This window comes from Lipophrys pholis (genome assembly GCF_963383615.2).
Source record: "Lipophrys pholis genome assembly, chromosome: 22".
Classification (NCBI taxonomy): Eukaryota; Metazoa; Chordata; class Actinopteri; order Blenniiformes; family Blenniidae; genus Lipophrys; species Lipophrys pholis.
Genome location: NC_137644.1, coordinates 19614969 through 19636260, shown reverse-complemented (window position 1 = coordinate 19636260; position 21292 = coordinate 19614969). Strand labels below are relative to the sequence as shown.

General features: G+C 41.0%; 1 protein-coding gene across 2 annotated transcripts; it reads right to left on the bottom strand.

Moving 5' to 3' along the window:
* Nucleotides 1-2531: 2531 nt before the first annotated feature.
* On the bottom strand, nucleotides 2532-14915 carry LOC308127281 (NXPE family member 3-like). 2 transcript variants are annotated; one of them, XM_080492220.1, is made up of 10 exons: nucleotides 14735-14915; nucleotides 12074-12137; nucleotides 11147-11298; nucleotides 9696-9890; nucleotides 8778-8958; nucleotides 6981-7409; nucleotides 5800-6095; nucleotides 5372-5442; nucleotides 4173-4376; nucleotides 2532-3972 (listed from the first exon to the last, which is right to left on the bottom strand). In XM_080492220.1, the coding sequence occupies exons 5-10, from the start codon at nucleotides 8901-8903 to the stop codon at nucleotides 3410-3412; spliced, it is 1689 nt and encodes a 562-aa protein (XP_080348346.1). In that variant the 5' UTR covers nucleotides 8904-8958; nucleotides 9696-9890; nucleotides 11147-11298; nucleotides 12074-12137; nucleotides 14735-14915; the 3' UTR covers nucleotides 2532-3409. The 2 variants fall into 2 exon arrangements, with proteins under 2 accessions (XP_080348346.1, XP_080348347.1); XM_080492221.1 differs by lacking the exon at nucleotides 12074-12137.
* Between the last annotated feature and the right edge of the window lie 6377 nt (nucleotides 14916-21292).

Here is a 21292-nt window from a genome sequence, read left to right as displayed (position 1 = left end):
CAAACATGTATTAAAAAAAGGCTTTCTCTCTCATACATTTGATTTCAATGGTGGCCGCTCAAACACTGAGCAGAACGCAATGCAATTACCTTGCAAGTTACTTATTTAACATGCAAATCCAACAGAATGGTCGAAAATTAAGTGATTACATCAATATTGATGCATTTCAGAAGTCCCAGCTTTTTAATTGCGTCACCATTTTTGCAATTCAGTTTTGTGTTCAAATGCAATTGTGACCAATAGAAGCACAAAGAGAACGAAACTAACCAAAACACAGCAAACACTGTTGACAGGGAGGAGATATAGAGTCTTATTGCCACAGGAAGGACATTTAAGCCATTTTATCCATTTTCTAAGCAGTTTTCCTTGTTTTCTTCATTTATGGGTTAGGGTTGACTGTAGAATGCAGTAGCAAGCTCCAGACAGCAGGGGGCAGTATGAGACTGAACGTTCCTGTCGATCATGCAGCTGGTGAGCAAACTTGACCTCCGCCGTGAGACCAGAGAAGAAATAGAATTTAAAATAAACAAAACGTTAAATAGAATAAATGTATTAATTAGTATTAAATATGGATGTATAACTAATATATACTAATCTAATTATCTACCTATATATACATTGAAAATTGCTATATTTTAAAGATAGTTTGTGGCTTCAGCTTCGTTTTCACAGATTATCTAGCGCGTCAAGGCTCGTTGAACATTTGACCACAAATAGACTAATATGCATTAAATTATGACTTGTGTTTGATCTTCAATACATCAGTAAAGCTTTTTTTTTATGTATTTGTATTATAATCCACACAATAATGTTAATACAATGCATGATTTATGTAATTTTATTTAATAAAACAAAATAATACCATCCTTTGAAACAGGTTAGATTAGACCAAAAACTATGATTCCATGCCACAAATTAATTTTCCATTTGTTATATATTATACTGGTATTCATACTGCTTCCCTTTGTGGGGTAAATAAATAAATCAACATGTCTGTCTGTCTACATGCATGTATGTGTTGCATTACGACGATCGAGATCATACCATCTTAAATGTTTTTAATGTATTTTTAGAGATTATGCATTATGGACTTAAAAACAAGACAACAACAACAACACTGATTATCAAGTCCTCCTCACCTTCGTGAGGTTTTAGTTTACAGTTTCCACCACTGGAAATTGAAGTTTGCTTCAGAAGACAGACTGGATTCACTCAATGACCATTTTGTTTCCTTTCTTTCTTTTATTTGACAGTTGACCCGGCAAAACAGGTGAAAAACCTTTAAATACAAACACAAAGAGACTTAAATGCAACTCAAGAATCCAATACCTAATTTCTTAGACTAATAAATAACCATTAAATGGGTAAGAGAAAGCAGACATGTCCCATACTTAAAAATACCCTAAACAACTGAAAGGCATTTTAAATCCCTGCTCAATATTGATTTTAGCAGATTTTAACTCTTAGAAATCCATATTAAATTACTTTTAAAGACACAATTTTTTAAAATGTCTCTCCCACCACCATGTTAACGTAACATTTTAATGGCCTTTTAAAACACACGCCCAACAACAGCTCATGGTCCAAACGCAAGAAACACTCATGACCAAAGCTCCCGGCTCCTTCTTCCTGTTATTGATACAAAGCTTTCTGTCGCAGTCTCTATTTCATCTTGATTTTGGAGTCCAGAGTGCCTGCTCACTGCTCTGCCTTCTGCGTGATAAACCTCCTTGATTGGCAGATCACCTCCACCTGATGTGAGCTGCTGGCTGCAGCCTGGAAACCAAACCCACAACCTGACACACTGAGTCAGAGAGAGAACACTGATAATGGGTAATAAATCAACTAAATATCATAAAGGGTATAAAATAATAATAGATTGAACTGAATTAAGTTGCCTATTTGTACTGTACACTTTGAGTCTTGTAACTTGTAACTTTCCTCTCAAATCATAACCTTTCGCTCTTTCACAGGACAACTTCTGAATGTTACCCGACCATAAGTTATTCTTTACATTAAACATAATTTGAATAGTTTCAAACTCCACAACGTCCATGAATTTTGCGATTGTGAGAATAGTGGATAGGTGCGTTCACGAAAACCAATATTGTCACCAATTCCTGTTGCTCCTTTGTTGCAGAATAAACCATTTTTGTAATGAGTTTGCATACGTATTTCCCCCTACTGCCACACAGTAAATGAAATAAAGTAAAACAATGAAATATAAAGATTGCAAGTTGATCTCACAAGTCTCGCTTTGGCCAGGACTGAGATGCTTCTGGACAGCTTGTTTTGGACATGTTTCATTTAAGGTTTCCAGCAAAATTTGTCATTAATTCATTATCTAATACTCCAAGACATTTGTTTTATACTGACACATACACCACCTATATCTTTTCACATGTATACCAGCCAGCCTAATACTGGGCTGGTGAGCTGTTGCCTCGGTAGGTGGGTCTGACGCGCTAGGCGGCTATTGTTTACCTTTTTGCTTTGTGTCCATCAATTGAGTCCAACGATCCGGTAAGATACAAAACAATCTCTTTATTTCAGTGCAAGTTATATTACCTCCAAGTTCAATTCACCAGAGCACAAAACACAAGCATATTCCGATAAACTCCGCCAGAGCGGTCAAAAACCTGTGTGCCCTTCCGGGGTCAACACCTGTCTCCTCCTTCATTGCCCCAGTCTATATGCGCATGACGTCAGTGACACACCCACACAGGTCAAACATTTGTACACAATCCAATATATCACATTTGGCTCCTACAACATGCATTAACTTCAATATTATCAATATTAAACCATAGTTTGTCGTCTGTCCAATTCCTGTTGCTCCTTTGTTGCAGAATAAACCATTTTTGTAATGAGTTTGCATACGTATTTCCCCCTACTGCCACACAGTAAATGAAATAAAGTAAAACAATGAAATATAAAGATTGCAAGGTGATCTCACAAGTCTTGCTTTGGCCAGGACTGAGATGCTTCTGGACAGCTTGTTTTGGACATGTTTCATTTAAGGTTTCCAGCAAAATTTGTCATTAATTCATTAATTAATACTCCAAGACATTTGTTTTATACTGACACATTCACCACCTATATCTTTTCACTCGCATTAACTTCAATATTATAAATATTAAACCATAGTTTGTCGTCTGTTCATCCAGCTGTCCATGTACTTTGTTGGTTTTCAGTGTTTCTGCCATTTACATGGAAACAGACTTTGTTTTCAAATCGTTCTGGAGCTGAAGCAGAGTGTGTTGTTTGGCCAGAGGGTGTGTGTGGACCTTTACTGTCAGTTATATTATTCTTTCATTAAAATGTTCAGGAGGTGAGAATGTCGCAAAAACCAATCAAAACTATATACATGTTTTCCTGAACCTTTTCTACCTATTCTCAGTGAGATTATTTAAGCTTTTTTTTTTTTTTTTTCTGGACATATATATGATAAAAGCACATTGATCATGTTTTTAATGATGGGACGTTCTGGGTGGAGGTTGTGAGGCAGGTGGTGGGCGATTGTCATCTCCCAGGCGTCCACCAGTCGAACGTTCATACCTTTGAACACGGCTCTGAGCGCCTTGTCACGCTGCATCGAGTACCAGTCGCTGTTGGTCAGCGTCTCGTAGAGCGTCAAAGCTTTGACGTTAGCAGTTCGGACGACGACCAGAGTCTCTGGAGCTCTGACCAGCAGCCGTACGACCGCCCTGCGGATGCTCATCAACCGTCGGATGTAGACCTCCATGGGAAAAGTGCTGAAGTGCGACCATATGCCAACAACGATGGCGGTGTCCCTGCCTCCTTTTACACCATCCAGCTCGTTGGCTATGTAACGCAGGTCACTGGTCTGGAGGCCACCAAAGCGGATAGGAGGGCCGTGGCAGCGGAACGTCACCATGATGTTGTTGGTGTACTCCAGGGCCATAAAGGGTCCAGCCTGCTTCTTGGTGTGCAGGTCAAACTGCCGGATATCTGAGATCAAAATAAAGATGACTGATTAAAAACGGGTTAAATACCAGTCAAAATGGCACCACAAAGGCTCCGTTTACAACAAGCCATTGAAATCGCAACACATCTCTGTGCAGATGGAAGAACACTTCCCTGTCCATGCACACTATGACCATAGAAATGCTGTTGTGGAGATGAGGCCAGGTAGTTGTAATGTTACTCACTTGGTAACGCCCCATTCAGGTATTCAAACCACTGCCGGATGGTGGAGTCTCCATACAAGTGGACCTGCTTGCCTTTAAGACACTGAGTCATCTGCTGGGGGCTGAACTCCCGAACCGCGGTTCCACCGAGTGATCGCCACACGCCTTGGTAGTAAAAACCAGAAGGTGTCCACCTCCCGCTGCTCATCGTCGAATTGGGCTCATCTAAGAAAAGGGTCCCAATAGAAGACATCTGAATTAATCAATCTGATCAAGGTGTACCCTGACTTTTCCCCTTGTTGGGACCTCTGTGGGACCTCATTGGGACCTCGGTGGGACCTCATTGGGACCTCGGTGGGACCTCATTGGGACCTCATTGGGACCTCGTTGGGACCTCATTGGGACCTTGGTGGGACCTCATTGGGACCTTGGTGGGACCTCATTGGGACCTCATTGGGACCTCGTTGGGACCTCGGTGGGACTTCGTTGGGACCTCGTTGGGACCTCATTGGGACCTCATTGGGACCTTGGTGGGACCTCATTGGGACCTCATTGGGACCTCGTTGGGACCTCGGTGGGACTTCGTTGGGACCTTGTTGGGACCTCAAGGGCAGTGGAGGCCCAGAGCTTTGAGGTTTGAGGTTTGGTGAGCCGACTTGGGATCAGAAGTTTGTGGGTTTGGTTCCCACTGTGGCTGGTCATCACTGTGGGTCCCTGAGCAAGACCCCTGACTCCCATCAGCTCCCTGAGCACCGTAATGTGGCCGTGCCTCTGCACCTTAGATATAGGATGGGTCAATGAAAAGGAATGTCTTCAAGAGAATTATTAAAGTTTTTTATTTTGGTGGTGATTTAAGATTTAAACATAAATATATTGATACTCTTAAAGCAGCACAATACTGCAGGGCTATGTCTTTATAGGTATCTTTAAACTTTTATATAGTAGTGAGTATATCCCAAGAAAGTCTCTGACTCTCCTCATAAAAGGCAACTGGTCTTGATTAAGGTTGTGAAGACGTTTCTCCTCTTTGAGGCCTCTGGAAAACCTTTCAAAAATACAGTCCAGTTTCATTTGAGATAAGAAATGAGAATCTTCACAGACACCTTCAGGAAAACACTGCAAATTTGTCATGTGTGTACTTCTAATATACCGTATTGTACTTCTTTGATCTATTTATCAAAATAGATCCAGGAATCCAGGAATCAAAGCCTGGATTTTACCTTGTTTGTTCGACATCACAAAGACATCAGATGGTCCAGAAGTCAGAATGTGGACTTTCATGTTGACTTTGCTGAAGGAAAACACACAGAATTGTTATAAACTACATTCTACAAGGCCCTCATTTTAAAGGTATCACAAGGAGAAGAAAGTAGGAATGTCACTTTAAAAGCTGAAGACTATGGAAAGAGAAACGACGAGGGATTTCCTCAAAATGATTATTTAATTTAGTGAAGAGTTGAGAAGATTTACTGACTCTGTGATTCAAGTCATTATTGCTAAATCACTCCAAATTGTTACCATCCAATACTGCCAGTTACTTTGTGCACACACGTAGAGTATTTTGACACATAGAAACCTATAGATGTGTTGTTTTCAGTTTCACAGTTGCAGTTATATCCTATATTCTATACATGTTGATAATCCTCACCTTACAAAGAGCTTCTGTTCATTTGGCCTGAGGTTTTGTGAGAATCCTCCTTTGGAATGATCGATCCTGGAATCACAGCTGAGATTCTTGGGCTTATAGCAGAACCACGGTTCGCCCGTGCGGACGTCTGTGAAGTTGCACAGCGGCGTCCGGCTCGGTCGCAGGCAGACGTTGCAGGTGGTGGACTCGCTTTTGGAGCCCGAGCGGAAGAGGCTCTTGAAATTTACCCGATCGGGATGTTTGCTGGTCAACCTGCGCAGCACTTCAACTGCCTCACTGGAGTGAACCAGAGTCACCTGGCAGGACGGGACAAAAGATTCAAAGTTTTCACCATGAGGTGTCTGCACAACTGCATGAAATATTGAAAAATGTATTGACCACGTTTCCCCCTATCATCCCTTCATCAATATAGGCAGCTCTTCCAATGTGTTAACATCTAACAATCCATCTGCTTTGTCCAAATATGACTTTTTGTGCAACGTTTAAGGTTCCATTCATTTTCTGCACAAAGCGGCACAACCAGAGTTAGCACTAGGATGCTACCTGCAAACCAAGGAACCACCAGCTTTCTCCGGCCTGGACAACAAACTGACTCCTTCAAAGACACTCAGGAAACGTGGGAACTACTGGGCATTTTATGTGTTCAATGCAGTGGCGGGCCGTCACGGCCTTCAGGGCCTCGTCTGCAGGCCTAAGAAAAACATCAGAATCACAGACTGATGTTAAATACAACAGTCGGTCCACTTCCTCTCATAGCTTCTCATAGCTTCTCATAGCTTCTCATCTGGCTGCGCTGCTTCCAGACGTGTATTTCCATAATAAAGTGTTTAACCAATCACATTTCAGCCATCATCTGTTGCCAGGGTAAAGAATTCTGCCTCAGGCCTTTTACATTCAATTCTGCGGGCGTTCCAATCATAACATAAGTGTCGATCATGCTGCTGCTTCAGCCAATTAGATTGTGAGTTGGCGACTCAGGGCCTGCTAGTAAGCCTAAAGTAACGTCAGCATATTCACGGCCTCTGATTGGCTCGTCAGAAAACATCTGATTATATTTCTGGACTGTAGAAATCCTACTATGTTCCCAACCTGATCCAGACATCCTATTTTGTCGACCAGCCTTGGTACAAGTGTGGCCACGACGTTAAAAGAGAAAACCTCTATGGTTCCATCAGAATTACCTCGACCTCTGCACGTCCTTCCCACAGTAGGGTGAACACAGCAGAGTAGCTGCCATTGTGGTGATCCACCACTTGTCCTGCCACACCGGCCTCGAGAGCAGGAGTGTGAAGGCGAGCCAGTAAAACATCCCCACCATACTTCTTGGGGCGGCAGAGGTAGTCGTGTATTTGGATCAGGACCTCAAGCTGATCCCCAATGTGCCACTTTCCTCCCCCTCTTCTTGGGAGAATGGTGAAATTGCCACAGGCTGGATATTTTTTATTTGTCAAGGAATACTTTTGTTGCAGGGACGGGTATCTCGGCCAAGCGATGGACTCAAGGATGGATTTTTCTTCCAGAGCCTCTTCAGGAGAAATTGGTCGAAAGGTGCAGAAGCTGTGTTTGCTGGTGATATTGCTTGGGATGTTGACGATGGGCTTGGATTTATTCTGAAAACGAGAAAGTTGATAAACGTGTATGAGGCAAATGAAGAACCATCAAAGAAAAAGACAAGAGAGCAAATGGTTTGTTTAAAAAGTTTTAGGGGTTATGGTTCAGCGGGTTAATGTAGGAAATATAATGTATATATAATATATAATGTAGGAAACGGACACCCGAACCACAATGAAAGTTTTGTGTTTTCGCTTAAACGTTGTCGTGTAAACAGGGCCTGAATCTTTAGAGTCAATCTGATTTTGTAATCATTTGCTGAATTAAATTGGTTTTAACTCAAACCATCTTGCCTGTGACCTTATTTAAAGTGAAAAACCATAGCGAGGATTTCTTGGGGTGCAAATCACCAGGTGGCGTTGTGGGGTCTGATATTCACTAATGTCTTATGTAACATCACCCTTCTTCTCATCACCCTTCTTCTCACCTTCTGCTCACGCTCAGTAGTTGGACAATAACAAATATGGCGGCCTCCAGAGTGGCATTCTTCTGGGACTTGGTAGTTTTATAGTAGAGTCACGTCTATTAGCATCCAGTTCGTCAGCTGTCCAAACGAATATCCAGTACTCTCGATTGTCGATGTTTATAGCGTATTGTTCTCTTTGTGCATGTATGTGTGGTTTCATAACAAAAACAACCAGCAGTGCCACCTTGTGGCCTGGCATGCTAACTCCATCATTATCCGTGTTTCTGCCATTGCCGTGTAAACAGGAAACCTTTCTGAAACTAAAACGCCCTCCACCCTGACCCAGAAACATTCTCGGCTGGTCACAGCAGATAGAAAAAAGCTTTATCAATGCAGCATGGGATGATGAGCAGAAAGAAAACCATTCTTAAGTCCTTGAACAACGCAAAAACGATGCATTCTCACTTGAAATGTCTTAAATGGAGTTTAAACTTCATAATTTCTTTACTCTGGACTTGTGGTTGTATTTTGAGACACAGTGAATTGGCACTTCCAATAAACGATACTGCGAGAGGAGGAGGAGACGGACAGATTTGTCGAGTAGGGCTTTTTTTATTGCTTCACACAGAATGACAGTAGACCTGTCAAACATTTCACCCCATTACATCAACGCACTTCCTCCTTTAACACCTCCCGCATCCCCAACCCCCCCCCCCCCCCCTCCCCCCCCCCCCCCCCCCCCGCACGTCACCGTACACTAACTCCACTCTGAATGAGGGAACCTCCCTCAAGGTGTGTGAGTACAGCTCTGCTTCATTTGGATTCTTTTGTACATGAGGTTTTTGTTTGGTGTGAGGGTGGAGCAGTTTGACCACTATTCAATGGAGATTGATGTGTTCACGTCCCCCACACGTACAGAGACAATGAACATGCTGGTTTTTTCAGGTTGAAGCAAACTCACCACTATGACGTCCGTGCAGAATACCATGAAGATCACAACACAAACAGCCAAGAACAGGAAGATGCGAGTATATTTTGGGAGAGAAAATGTGCAGAGTTTGTGACTTCGACAAGGTGTGACCTCCATGACAGGTGGTGTCTGGGTACAGTGCAGTACTCTGACTACTTCAACTGGTGCTGGACTGAAAGATGCAAACAAAAGAAGAGCAAATCCTCACAGTGCAAACAGAGCGACAGACTTTTTAGTTCAAGTAAAAATGTATTAAGTCAACCTGGAATCTGTTTCACTCATTATCTATCAACCGAGGTATGGACCTTGTGCAAGAGAAAGGTTAATATTTGACTAATTTGAATTGGTTGAGCAGAAATCTCCTTTCACGCCTTTCTCTGTCAGACTCAATGAGTTTTTGGACCATTTTAGTTGAAAATATTCACTTGGATGATGTTTTGGTCCAAACAAAATTGATTCCTTGTACACCAATAGTATACTTTTTGTATACTGTTTTTCAGGACATTTTTGGACTGTGGCAAAAATGTATTTTCTAAAATGAATTTTTGCGAGAATTAAGAGAGAATTACTTTACCTTTTTTCAAACGTATTTAAATTTGGCATTTTTGAACTGACTCTAAGAATAGAATAGAACCTTATTTATATAACACCTTTCACAGACGTGAGCCAGAAGGTGCTTTACAGCACTACAAACAGGTCAAACTAAAACAGAGATAAGATCATTACTAATATAGAAGCAAGAAAAACAAACATAGTCATATGAAAAAGTAAAATTGAAAACTTCAAGTTTAAATAAAATATGTTATCTCTTCGCAGTTCAATGCAAAAAATGATAGATAAATAAAAACACACAATAATACAAACGTGATTTGCAAAGAGAATTGGAAACAAACATGCCAAGTGTCTTACCTCTGAACAAGTTCTTCTGGAAAGGACAAATTTAGACGTTACAAACTCTTTGCACTGTCCTGCTGGTGACACTGGTGACTTCCAGGCAGCGAGCGTGAATGGAGTGAAGACAAGCCTCAAAACAAGTTTGGATCGAACACACAGAGGAACTCAAAACATCCTCCTTATTGCTACGGCTCTAAAAATCTGATGGCTCTGTATCACGAGCGCAACGAGAAAAAGAGAAAAAGAGAAAGCCGTGTCATGTCAACAGTTTATAGAATGGATGTGTGTGTGTGTGTGTGTGTGTGTGTGTGTGTGTGTGTGTGTGTGTGTGTGTGTGTGTGTGTGTGTGTGTGTGTGTGTGTGTGTGTGTGTGTGTGTGTGTGTGTGTGTGCGTGCGTGTGTGTGTGTGTGTGTGTGTGGTTTTTACATGTGGTTTCTCACCAGTTGAAGGCAACTTTGACTACCAAAGTTAAAGCCTCAAAAGGGGACATGTATTTCATTTAATTCATGTATTACTCCATTATTGCACAAAGCAATAAAAAAAAAAAAAAAAAAGAATTTTAAATGATATAGACAAACATTCAAAGGGATTAAAAAAGGCATAGAAATTAGTTAAATATAGTAAAGGCTTTATTAAGACAAAGTTTACAAAATAGAATTGTTTAATGGAAAGGCTGAGCAAATATTAGTGTTTTAAGTCCTACTTTAATAGAAGAGCTGTGCCTCAGCAAGGAAAATAAATGCATAAACAAGTTGATTTGAATCTTGTTTCGCATCAGAAATCCTTTAATTCTTGCAACAATTTCCGGATGGCAGTAAGCAGATTTTTTATTGTGCTAATGTGGTGGTTGAATTTCAGGTCTGAGTCCATAATTACATGAAGATTTCTGGCCTTTAGGACCAAAAAAATAAGAATTTTCTGTGTTAAACGTGAAAAGTTCTGACATGTCCCCTCATTAAATTTCCTCCATACACCTATGGTGGTCATTCACTGACACAGAAATATGGAGCTGTGTGTCGTCTGTATACGTATGACAGGAGATGTTGTAATGTTTCATGATCTGAGCCAGAGGGCGCTTTAGATAGTGAATAAGAGACGTCCAAGGAGGGAGCCTTGAGGAACCCCACAAGTCCAGCGGTATGTTGTGGTCAGCTGTGTGAAAAGCAGCACTGAGATCCAGCAACACTAAAAGTGAAACTCCAGATGAGTCAGTAGCCAAAACTGCCTTTTCAATAATCTTCCAGTCAAGAACAGGAAGATGCAGCCATACGTTGAGAAAAATAAGTGCCGAGTTTGTGACTTCGACAAGGTGTGACCTCCATGATAGGTGGTGTCTGGGTACAGTCGATATAAAATATGTTATTTCTCAACAGTTAATGGAAAAGATGAAAGAGAAACAAAAACACATAATAATACAAACATGATTTGCAAAGAGTATTGGAAACAAACTTGAAAAGTGTCTTACCTTAGTCCAAGTTCTTTTAGTTGAATCGCTGAAACTTTATGACACAAAACACACTTAATCCAGACGCCCCATTAGCTGCTTGTTGTGGATTCATTCAGTCCAGCAACAACAAGACAACGGTGCTGTGTGTCTGTGTATTCCTGTAAATACCACTGTGGAGTGGAGACCAGTTAGACTTTCAGACAAACAAAGTGAGGACATTTCGGGAAATGAGGACATTTTAACGGTCCTCACTGACATTCCCTCTCAATTAAGCCTTAACACTAGCAATACCATGGAGAAGTCATTTGACTTTTCTTCCTCTAGATACCAAAGAACAGTCAATTGACTCACAGACTTTCAGCTAACACCTCACCCTCAGCTGTTTGTTATGGAACCAAGGCTGGTACTTGCTAGCTGCACCAGGAAGTTGATTAGCATTTGTTGAAATCAGGAGAACCACATTGAGATGACTCACCTCTTTTAGTACATAAAAAAGTTTGCTGTGTCTTATATTAATTCTAAATACAAAAATATTCTTAAAACAAATAAATCGCACAAAAGACAAATAGATGGAAACAATAAAAAGTACAGTCGCAGAAAAAGACAAAACTATAAAAGCCACCAAATACTTAAATATAAGTTAGCTAAAACAAGAACAAGGTTAGGTTTGTGTTTATGTAACCATGCACAACCACACTTTACTGCCGGTGGCTGGCTGGCTCAACTACTCCTCGACTCTGCGTTGTGTTATTTTATAGAATGAGACGGGAGGCTGGAACTGTCTTTGTGTCGTCGTTTATTGCCTGGATATGAAAGAACAAATGCTGGTCAGGTTCACGGCTCGCAATGGCGTTTACACACAGCACGCTCGTGCACGCCTCCGGTGAACTGACAATGCTTATATTATACCACACCATGCCACACAATAATACTGAACATATGTACCTGGATATGAAAGAACAAATGCTGGTCAGGTTCACGGCTCGCAATGGCGTTTACACACAGCACGCTACAACAGAAATACAACATTCATTACCGGAGGCTAACAAGCTAGCCACAGAGTGAATTAAACACAGATACACATCAAACACATGAAAAGCAACACTCCGGTAATATATAATACACACACGATTACATAATGAACAAGAATGAACATGAATATAAAGTATTTCTACGCTGTGCTGTGCGCAACAACCCACCTCGTGCACGCCTCCAGTGAACTGACAATGCTGGCCTCTTGGCAGCAGCATATACACACACTTCCTAAGGGAGGCGCTATAGAGCCATTTAATTATTTAGTGAACCCAATTCATAACAAGTGGAATTAAACAACACATAACCCTTGTTACATTTACATGTGCTGTAAAACGGCCCTAAACTCGCCCAGCATGACAAACTGTGAGTTTTTAATTTTTTTCTGTACAGAATTCCATAAACATGGAGCAGAATACATAAAGGCTTTTTTGCCCAGTTTATAACGGATGGTCGGAACTGTGTGTAAAAAGAAGTCTTTAGACCTCAGACTGTAGTTATTCCTGGGACACATTATAGGTTATCACACACACAAATATTCTACAATTTATTGCTGAGATTTATTGAGTGTGCTAAAAGAAGCTCTGAGCTTTGCCCATCCCCAAACACTCCAAAACATCCAAGGTGTGAAAAATTCCAATGCGCAAGTCAGATTCTCATTTTCACTCCCCTGCTGATCCTCAGGTAATGTCCTTTCATTTGTAAATAGAGTCTCTGGTCTCCTAGTGTTAATGCCTCCTACATACCCCTGAAATTGTCCCAAAATAAGAAATTTCCCCCAGGATTTTGCACACATTTTGCTCACTGACTCCCCACCTGGTATTACTCTCACCTGGCTCCCACTGACGCTGGAGCTCTGTGCGGAGGGCGGGGCTTAATTCCTTCTAACCAATCACATGTCTGTATTCCTTAGAGCTAGCCCAGAGGAGTCAACCACAACAGCAGTCCCTCTCAGGGCCCAGTAGGAATGCTGCTACTGTACAAGTGCAACACAGCCATGGCGACCAGTTCTGTTTAAGTGATGGCCATGATAAGGAGTGTTGGAATTCTCACTAAGCTAAGGAAAGGAGGCTCAATGCTTCCTTTAGAACCTCCTTTATCCTAGGAACCACTGATGCTTCCTTTAGAACCTCCTTTAGCCTAGGAACCACTGATGCTTCCTTTAGAACCTCCTTCAGCCTAGGAACCACTGATGCTTCCTTTAGAACCTCCTTTATCCTAGGAACCACTGATGGTTCCTTTACCAAAGGAGACCAGGTCATGTTCCCACACAATTCCTTGTGGCGACATCATTTAAAGGAACCCGCTCATCGGAGCGTTCAGGGAAACTCAGGATGACTGAAAAAGGAGCAGATCATGTAAGTTACCAAAGCAATAATCTGCCTAGAACAACTTGAAATCATCTAGAACCCAGATCCCAACTAGGAATGTTCTGGATGTTGTAGAACCAACACAGTAAAGTCCAGTTTTAGTGCAGCCTGGTCTCACTCTGATTGGTTCTTTATTCACCTGCAGCCGTTTCCCTTTAGTTCCTCTTTTCCTTTGATTTACATTCAAACCTTCAGATATTTGACGTTACATCAGAGGTTAGAGCCTCAGGGGAACGTGAGAGGAACCACCTTTATACTACTTTTGATCACATTTGGAGTTTGTTCACCACGACAGACGTCACTAACCTTCACCTCTGTTGGATTATTATTACGCCACCCAGTGGAAGTGTGGTCTGATTGTCACAACATCGTGATCACCATTCCTTAACTCCTTTAGGAAGTCTCCTAACTCCTTTCCTTAACTCCTTTAGGAAGTCTCCTAACACCTTTCCTAACTCCTTTAGGAAGCCTCCTAACACCTTTCCTTAACTCCTTTAGGAAGCCTCCTAACACCTTTCCTACCTCCTTTAGGAAGCCTCCTAAACGACCACATGGACATGCATGCTAAAAATGAAGAATGGATTTCACCAAACGAACATGATTTCCTGTTTTGTAACAGCCCAAGAATTCCCTCTTTCTACATGCTTCCTTTATTCAAGACAGTACGCGGGTATTAAATAAAATTCAAGACATAAAGAACATGAGACCTTCTCTTCTAGCTGCCATGGATGTGGAAGCACTCTATACTAACATTGAACCATAACGATGGACTCGATGCCCTTTCACAATATTTGCAAAAGAGAACTCTAGAACAGATGCCCCCTTCTGCTTTCATTCTGCAACTGGTTGAATAGACTCTACATCACAACGTGTTTCTATTTCAGAACCAATTCTTCAAACAGAAAGAAGGTACAGCAATGGGAGCCGGCTTTGCTCCCAATTCTTCTAATCTGTTTATGGGAGCATGGGAAGAAACATTTGTTTACCCTGACTGTAATATCTATTTGCCTAAGACCATATGGTGGGGCAGATGTATCGATGATATTATCCTACTGTGGTCAGGTTCAGAAACAGAACTCTTTCAGTTTCATGCATATTTGAATATTACTAATAGGAATTTGAAGCTCAGTCTGGACTTTTCTCTATCAGCAATCAACTTTCGAGACTTGAAAATCTCTAAAGATGACAATGGAGATCTACACACCTCTCTCTTTGGAAAACCGACTGACCACAACACGATCCTCAGAGCGGACCATTTCCACGCTCCCAGTTTAATAGATAATGTTCCTTTTGGTCAGTTGCAGAGAGTCAGGTCTGCTGTCGCTCCTCTCGTCGTGTCGCTCCTGTGTCCCTGTGTTTTCCTCGTGTTCCCTGGACTTTGCTTCAATAAACCTGTTTTTTTCCGGATATTCCCGAGTCTGCGTTCGGGTCCACCTTGCATAATCCTGACACAGAGACTCTGATGTATATGTGACTTAGAAGAAATGCTCAGGACACGAGCCAGAGATTTAGGACAAGAGGATGTTGACAAAAAACTCTATCCAGAGCTGACGATAAAGCAAAATGTCTCTGTTGACTTCTAAACAGAAAAATCCACAACATTCTGATCAAATATACTTTGAGACACAATATAGTAATCAAGTAAATAAAATCAGACAAATTGTCAAGAGAAATTGGGATATATTGAAAAGTAATAGTACTCTCAGAGAAGCTCTCCCAGATGCTCCGACCCTAAAGGATAAACTTGGTAAAAGTCCTCTCCCCCTCTACAACCACAGACCTGCTCCCCACCAACGTAGACATGGTAATCACTGCAGCAATAGGATCACTACTTTACTGACATTACATCTGGTCGGAAGTTTAATATAAGTTCATTTGTCAATTGCAATACCTCATATGTTGTTTATAGACTTGAAGGTCCATGTGGTCGTTTCTATATTGAGAGAACAAAGTGCAAATTGAAGGCATGACTGGCTGAGCATAAGTATGACATAAGAAGGGGCAATCCCCAGTATCCCATGGCTGTTCAATCATGGCAGTTGTAATTCTTTAAAGATATCAGGTATAGAGCATATTGCAAACTCAATCGGGGTGGAGACAGATCGAAACACTCCTCCAACCAGAGTCCTTCTGGATTTATCCATTGAAAGCTGCAGAGTACTCAGGTTTGAATGGTGAATTAGATAGTTGTGTTGTCTCTCAGACAGGTCCTTAGACTTTATATTCATTATATGAATATATATATTATGCATCTTTTTTCTTTTTTCTTTTTTTTGATTGCCTGTTGGATCGTGTGGTGCATATTTCCCTTGGGTTTTACAGAGTCTGCCATATTTGTGACGTTCATGCTGATCATGTGACCACCCACCTGCCCACACTGAGCAGCTGTCTCTGATTACCCACCTGAACAGAGTTGACTGACAAACACTTTGCTCTCTCGCCCTGACCAAGGCCTTTCAGGCTCAAACGCGTAGGAATGTTTTTATCAGACTAACCAAGTACCAATAAAGGCTTTTTTAATTTTTCCCCTCTTGAGTGCCTCAGATTTTTTGTTTCACTTGGATCCCTACACTGTAGAGCACCAGAGGAACACTTTTTCTACACCCAAGCAGCACTCCTGCTGTTTGCTTTTGGTTGAAGATAAGGAGATAGGAGGGACTTTGTTGGCGTAACCTTAGTCTCCAGCCGGATCCTCTTTTATGAGCAGAGAGGGAATAGACCTCCTGATGTGAATCAGTGCACCGCCTCACCTCCCATACAGACATTGTCTTCAAACCATTACCTGTTCTGGGGGCTGAAGCATTTAGTGTTTTTCTGTAGCCGGAGGGTATGTGTGGAACATTATCGTCTGCTATATTATTGTTTGTGTGACATATATAGTAAGTGAAAACCTGGCAAGACCTGTTGGTGAAGGTCCCTGCTCAAGGCTGAATTGAAAAAAAACCCCTTTCTGTCCAAGATGGTGCAAAGTTAAGATTCGAAGTTCCCTATACTATATAAAGTTGTATGTACAGCTCCGGGGCAAATAAAGTTTCCAAACAAAGAAAACGGAATCATACTTTTTTGGAAATGCACTGTCTAAAAAAAAAATTATTAAATTATTATATAAATTCTTTCCACAGCAGCCAGCAACATGAGTTTCATGCAGTACAATCCACGTTCCACACACAACATCTTTCTACAGCCGCAAAACAGACTAGTGTTGTGCTGTCACGATCCCCAGAAATATATTTACTAATATTTTTAGCTCAGGCTATCAAAGAAACATCAGAACATAAAATATCTACAAATGAAACCAATATGTCTGCTAATACAAAATAAATAATAACATTTTCTATAATATTTCCAGGTTGCAACACCTGGCTTTTTTTTAAATTGAAGGTTATGAGATGGTTTAGAAAAACAGAGAAAACTAGAGTGGGGGTGGTGTGGCTTTGTTTATAGACCGGAATCTTGAGTTCAAGCTTTTAGAAATAACGTCAAGAGTGGTGGATAATTACTATAGAAATATTTATTGAGCACAAGAACAATGTAATTGTGAGGTGCATATATAGGCTCATATTGTGTCCCTGTTTGTTTGTCTCAATGACATCACCTGTATAAATAAAGGTTAATATAAAAAAAAAGAAACGTGGACAAAAACGAGGGTCATCCTGTATTTCCAGCTAAACCAATGTATATTTTTAGTTCTTAAATACTTGTGAAGTAAAATAACATGTGTTCAGTTGGTGAACAGGTTCTGTTCTTTGTTACAGGATCAGATATGTGAAGATTTACACACGATGACGAAGTTGTAAGACAACCTACCTTTGCTTGACATGAAGCCTCGGCCAAACTCTTTCCGGTGAGGCTTGTCTTTGACTATTATCTATTCTGTAAAGAGCAAAAGTCACATCCAACTATTTCTGAATAAAAGGATCCACCTGGCTTCATCATCATCATGTCATTGGCCACAATCTGACAAGCCCCTCCCAGGTGGGGGTCATCCCTCAGCGGACCTCGCTGCAGACAGGTTGGAGGAACGTACATAGTTTCATTCTGTGGCAGACAAACAGGATTTCTGTCTTGGTGGAAACAAACGTCTCGGTCTGGGCAAAGAACTAAAGATGAGCCAGTAGATACGATCATGCCTGGATGTTATTTGATTTGTCTACACCGACAGATGACACGTCAAGAAGTGAGTGATATTCTCTGAATATAAATCTCCCAGTATGAATACCTCCCTCCCTCATGTACCGTCCGGTTCTCTCAGCACTCCGACGTCTGGAGACTCCTCGTGTGAGTTCCTATATAGGTCCTTGTGTCTTCCAGACTCCCTCATTGGATCCCTCTGCCTCCAGTTTGATAATAAAACTGTTGAACTCAGAATTAAAACTAAAATTTGTATTATGTATTCTTTTTTTATTCCCTTTTTAAAATGTTGCCCATTTGTCTTGTCTTGTTGTTGAGGCCATAATTCATGATCTTCAAAAATACAATAAAAACATTTCAAAAAGCATGATCTCAATGTTATGTTAATGCAATGCATACATACACACAGACAGACAGACTGATTGATTGGTTGGTTGATTTACTCCAGAAGGGGAACAACATTGTTGTAGCACTATGAATACAAACATCTGATAAAAACAAAAAAGACTTTCATAAAAAGAAATACCACCAACTTAAAAAAAAAAATAATAATAATTTTAAGGATTTAAAAAAAACAACAACAACAATAATACAAAAAGCTGCAGTATGATCAGCAGGACCTCTTTTATCTTTGGGAGTTTTATTGGTCTACGGCACATTTTATATTATCTATAACAATCCATCAAGCCAAGTGTTGTCGTCTGATCAGCGGGAGACCAGTGATGCTGCGGTGGTTCTGGTGACACTGTGGTGAATACCAGAGACGTCATTAGAGATTTTTGGAGTCTCTGCCTTCTTCACTGTTGCAGCAGTTTGTAATTTGCAGACGGTCCCTGCACCACTGGTCACAGACATTCTCAGCCTTCTACTGCCACCTGCTGTCTGCAGGGTGCTCCTGCACAAGGCTTTTACTCTGCTGATTGTATTTCAAAAGATTTGATTACAAAACCGAATATAATGAGGCTTTTACTATATTTTACCCAAACAAACATTTTATCTCATTTTTATGTTTTTTCAAAATGACTTTTATTTCCGATTAAAAAAAAAAAAAAAAAAGGGTTTAAAGGCACAATAACTAGAGTTTCTAAAAGGTGGGGAAAAGCTTAAATAAATCTGCCTAGAAAAGAGATAAAATGTCTAAAATGTCCTTCCTGTGGCAACAAGACTCTATAACTCCTAACTGTCAACAGTGTTTGTTGTGTTCTGGTTATTTCATCCTTTCTGTGCTTCTGTACGTATTAATATTTCACATTACCTATTTGTTTTTGGTCCTGTCTTATTTGATATTCAAATTTCTTTCTATTCATCCAGTGTGGAGCAATGCTTAAAGGAATTTCCCTCTCGGATTAGTTCTATTCTATTCTATTCTATTCTATATTCTCTCATACCCTTCATTTAAGTAGTTAAAGTAAGTTCTTGCAAATTGACCTTTAAAAAAAAGTTGCATTGGTGCATCCCTACTTCAACCTACTGGTGATTGTGTTGCATCTGATCTGTTGCTGTACAGATTAAAAATGAATAAATAAAATACATGTGGAGGTAAATCAGACACTTGAAAATGTCTGATGAGATGGTAAGATTTTCTGGTGGACTTCTCCTCCACCTCCTCCTCCTCCTCCTCCTCCTCCTCCTCCGCCTCCTCCGCCTCCTCCTCCTCCTCCTCCTCCTCCTTCTCCTCCTGATCTGATTGGTCAGGAGGCGGAGCTTTTATACTCACTGTGATCTCATCCAGAACATAAGCTGTTCCGGAGCAGGTTACACATTCAGAGCGTTACCATGGTGATTTACCCCGGTAGGAAGTGAACCAGTCTTGCAGTACGGAAAACCCCGAGTTAATCCTGAAGTTACCTCCATGAGAGAAAACCCAGAGTTAATCCTGAAGTTACCTGTATGAGAGAAAACCCAGAGTCGTAGTTTAGCACTACGCTCATGTCAATCATGATATTAACAGGATGATTATTTTTTTTCCACTAACTTTCTTTTGACATTAAATGCTGACGGCATCACTGATCATAAGAGCGTCTCCGGTTATGATGGAGAGAAATAACTTAAAGTAAAAACCAAGTTTTCCTTGTCGATTACAGTCTGTCGAGGTTCCACAGGGTCAGTTCGCCCAAACAGCGTCTCTCCGTCTGGCAGATAACAGCAAGGACGTTCTTCGCAGACATGTGGTTCTATTTCAGCTGGCAGAATCTGTGGAATGACACTCTGATTTATAACAAACCAACCATAAGAAGAAAGCGATATTCTAAATCTACAAATATTACCTATATTTAGTAATCAAATTCCAGGCAGAGAAACTACAGTCAAATCAAACATGCAACGTAACATAAATAAGAGAAACAAGAAGACGATTCACAAAAAACTATACATAAAACTAAATGATTCACAAAAGCATTAAAAGAGAAAACCTCAACTCATATCAGACCACTGCAGCAGAGAAAATCTTATCACGAGCTGGGACAAGGCCAGAGTCTTACACCCTGAAGACGATAATGGAGGCCGTGGAAATGAGGAAGCTGAGCAGGGGCGTCGTCTCACTTCTGCAGCAGCGTCGTGACGGAGTGGACGGACAGCAGGACGTGTGACTGACCAGCACAAAGTGATGGGATGGCCTCACTAACGCCAGCCGATCAAACTACTTGCCAGTGTGGCGGTGGCGGAAGAACGCCGTCGAAACACGTCAAAGGTATGCTTTGAAAGCCACTTGCATGAAAAGAAAAAAGCAAAATACAAATAGGTCCTCCTATGTTATGGATCATGCTGGTCGCACTGGGACATAAAACATATTTTTCCATTGGATTCAATGACGACACGTTGTTTCTTGGATCTCTTGTCCTGTGAGAGTTGTTGAAAAGACAGGAAGGTCTTGTTTATTCCAGCCGATCTGTTCTCACACTCCTCATTGTCGTGAGTTGGAGGTCAAGCACAGAGAAAATACCTCACAGGATTCAATCAAAGTTCGCTTTGTCTTTCCAATGCGTCTCTGCTATAGGGAAGACGCATATTGTACGCGATTAAAACCAAGCAGTGTTACTGTTCATTTGAATGTACTTGTGAAAAACTAAAAGAACAGTACATCCAACAGACTGGAACATGAATAGAAGTTGGAATCTCATCTCACTCTTGAATCGTCAGATTGAGGTTTTCCAGAAATGTGGTTTATTTAAATGCTTCTTTTTGCCTTGTGACCTGCTAGTTAACTGATAACTGGAGGTTTTCTGGTTCCAGTCCCGCTGCCTGCAGGGCGCCACTGCTCTCAGCCGTTTAATCAACACGTTTATTCCAATCAAAAATGAATACAACATAGGAAAAGTGTAGTATTTTTGTGTGAATTGTAGTAAAGTAAAGAGATCTGAAGTAGAAAGTCTAAATGCATCATTTTTGCCTTTTCGTTTAAGGAAAGTTTTACACATTTTGAAATCGATGTAGTTTTTCTGTTGGGCCACTAGTGGGCGCTGTTCATTGTGTCTGTGATCAAAGGACACACAAATGTGAGGATACCACTGTCCGTGGACCTGCGACTGTTAATGTTTATAGCGTATCGTTCTCAGCGCCCACTAGTGGCCAAACTCTTTTGAAGAGGAAACACGAAAACGATGCCTTTTCACGTTGTAGTGTAAACGGGGTC

Excerpts from the sequence above, each read along its gene's own strand:
- LOC308127281 (XM_080492220.1), bottom strand. The coding sequence starts at position 8,903 with ATGGAGGTCACACCTTGTCGAAGTCACAAACTCTGCACATTTTCTCTC. Across the intron at positions 4,377-5,371 it reads TGTGATGTCGAACAAACAAG|ATGAGCCCAATTCGACGATG; the intron begins GTAAAATCCAGG and ends CCCTTTTCTTAG. Across the intron at positions 3,973-4,172 it reads CCTGAATGGGGCGTTACCAA|ATATCCGGCAGTTTGACCTG; the intron begins GTGAGTAACATT and ends TTTTGATCTCAG.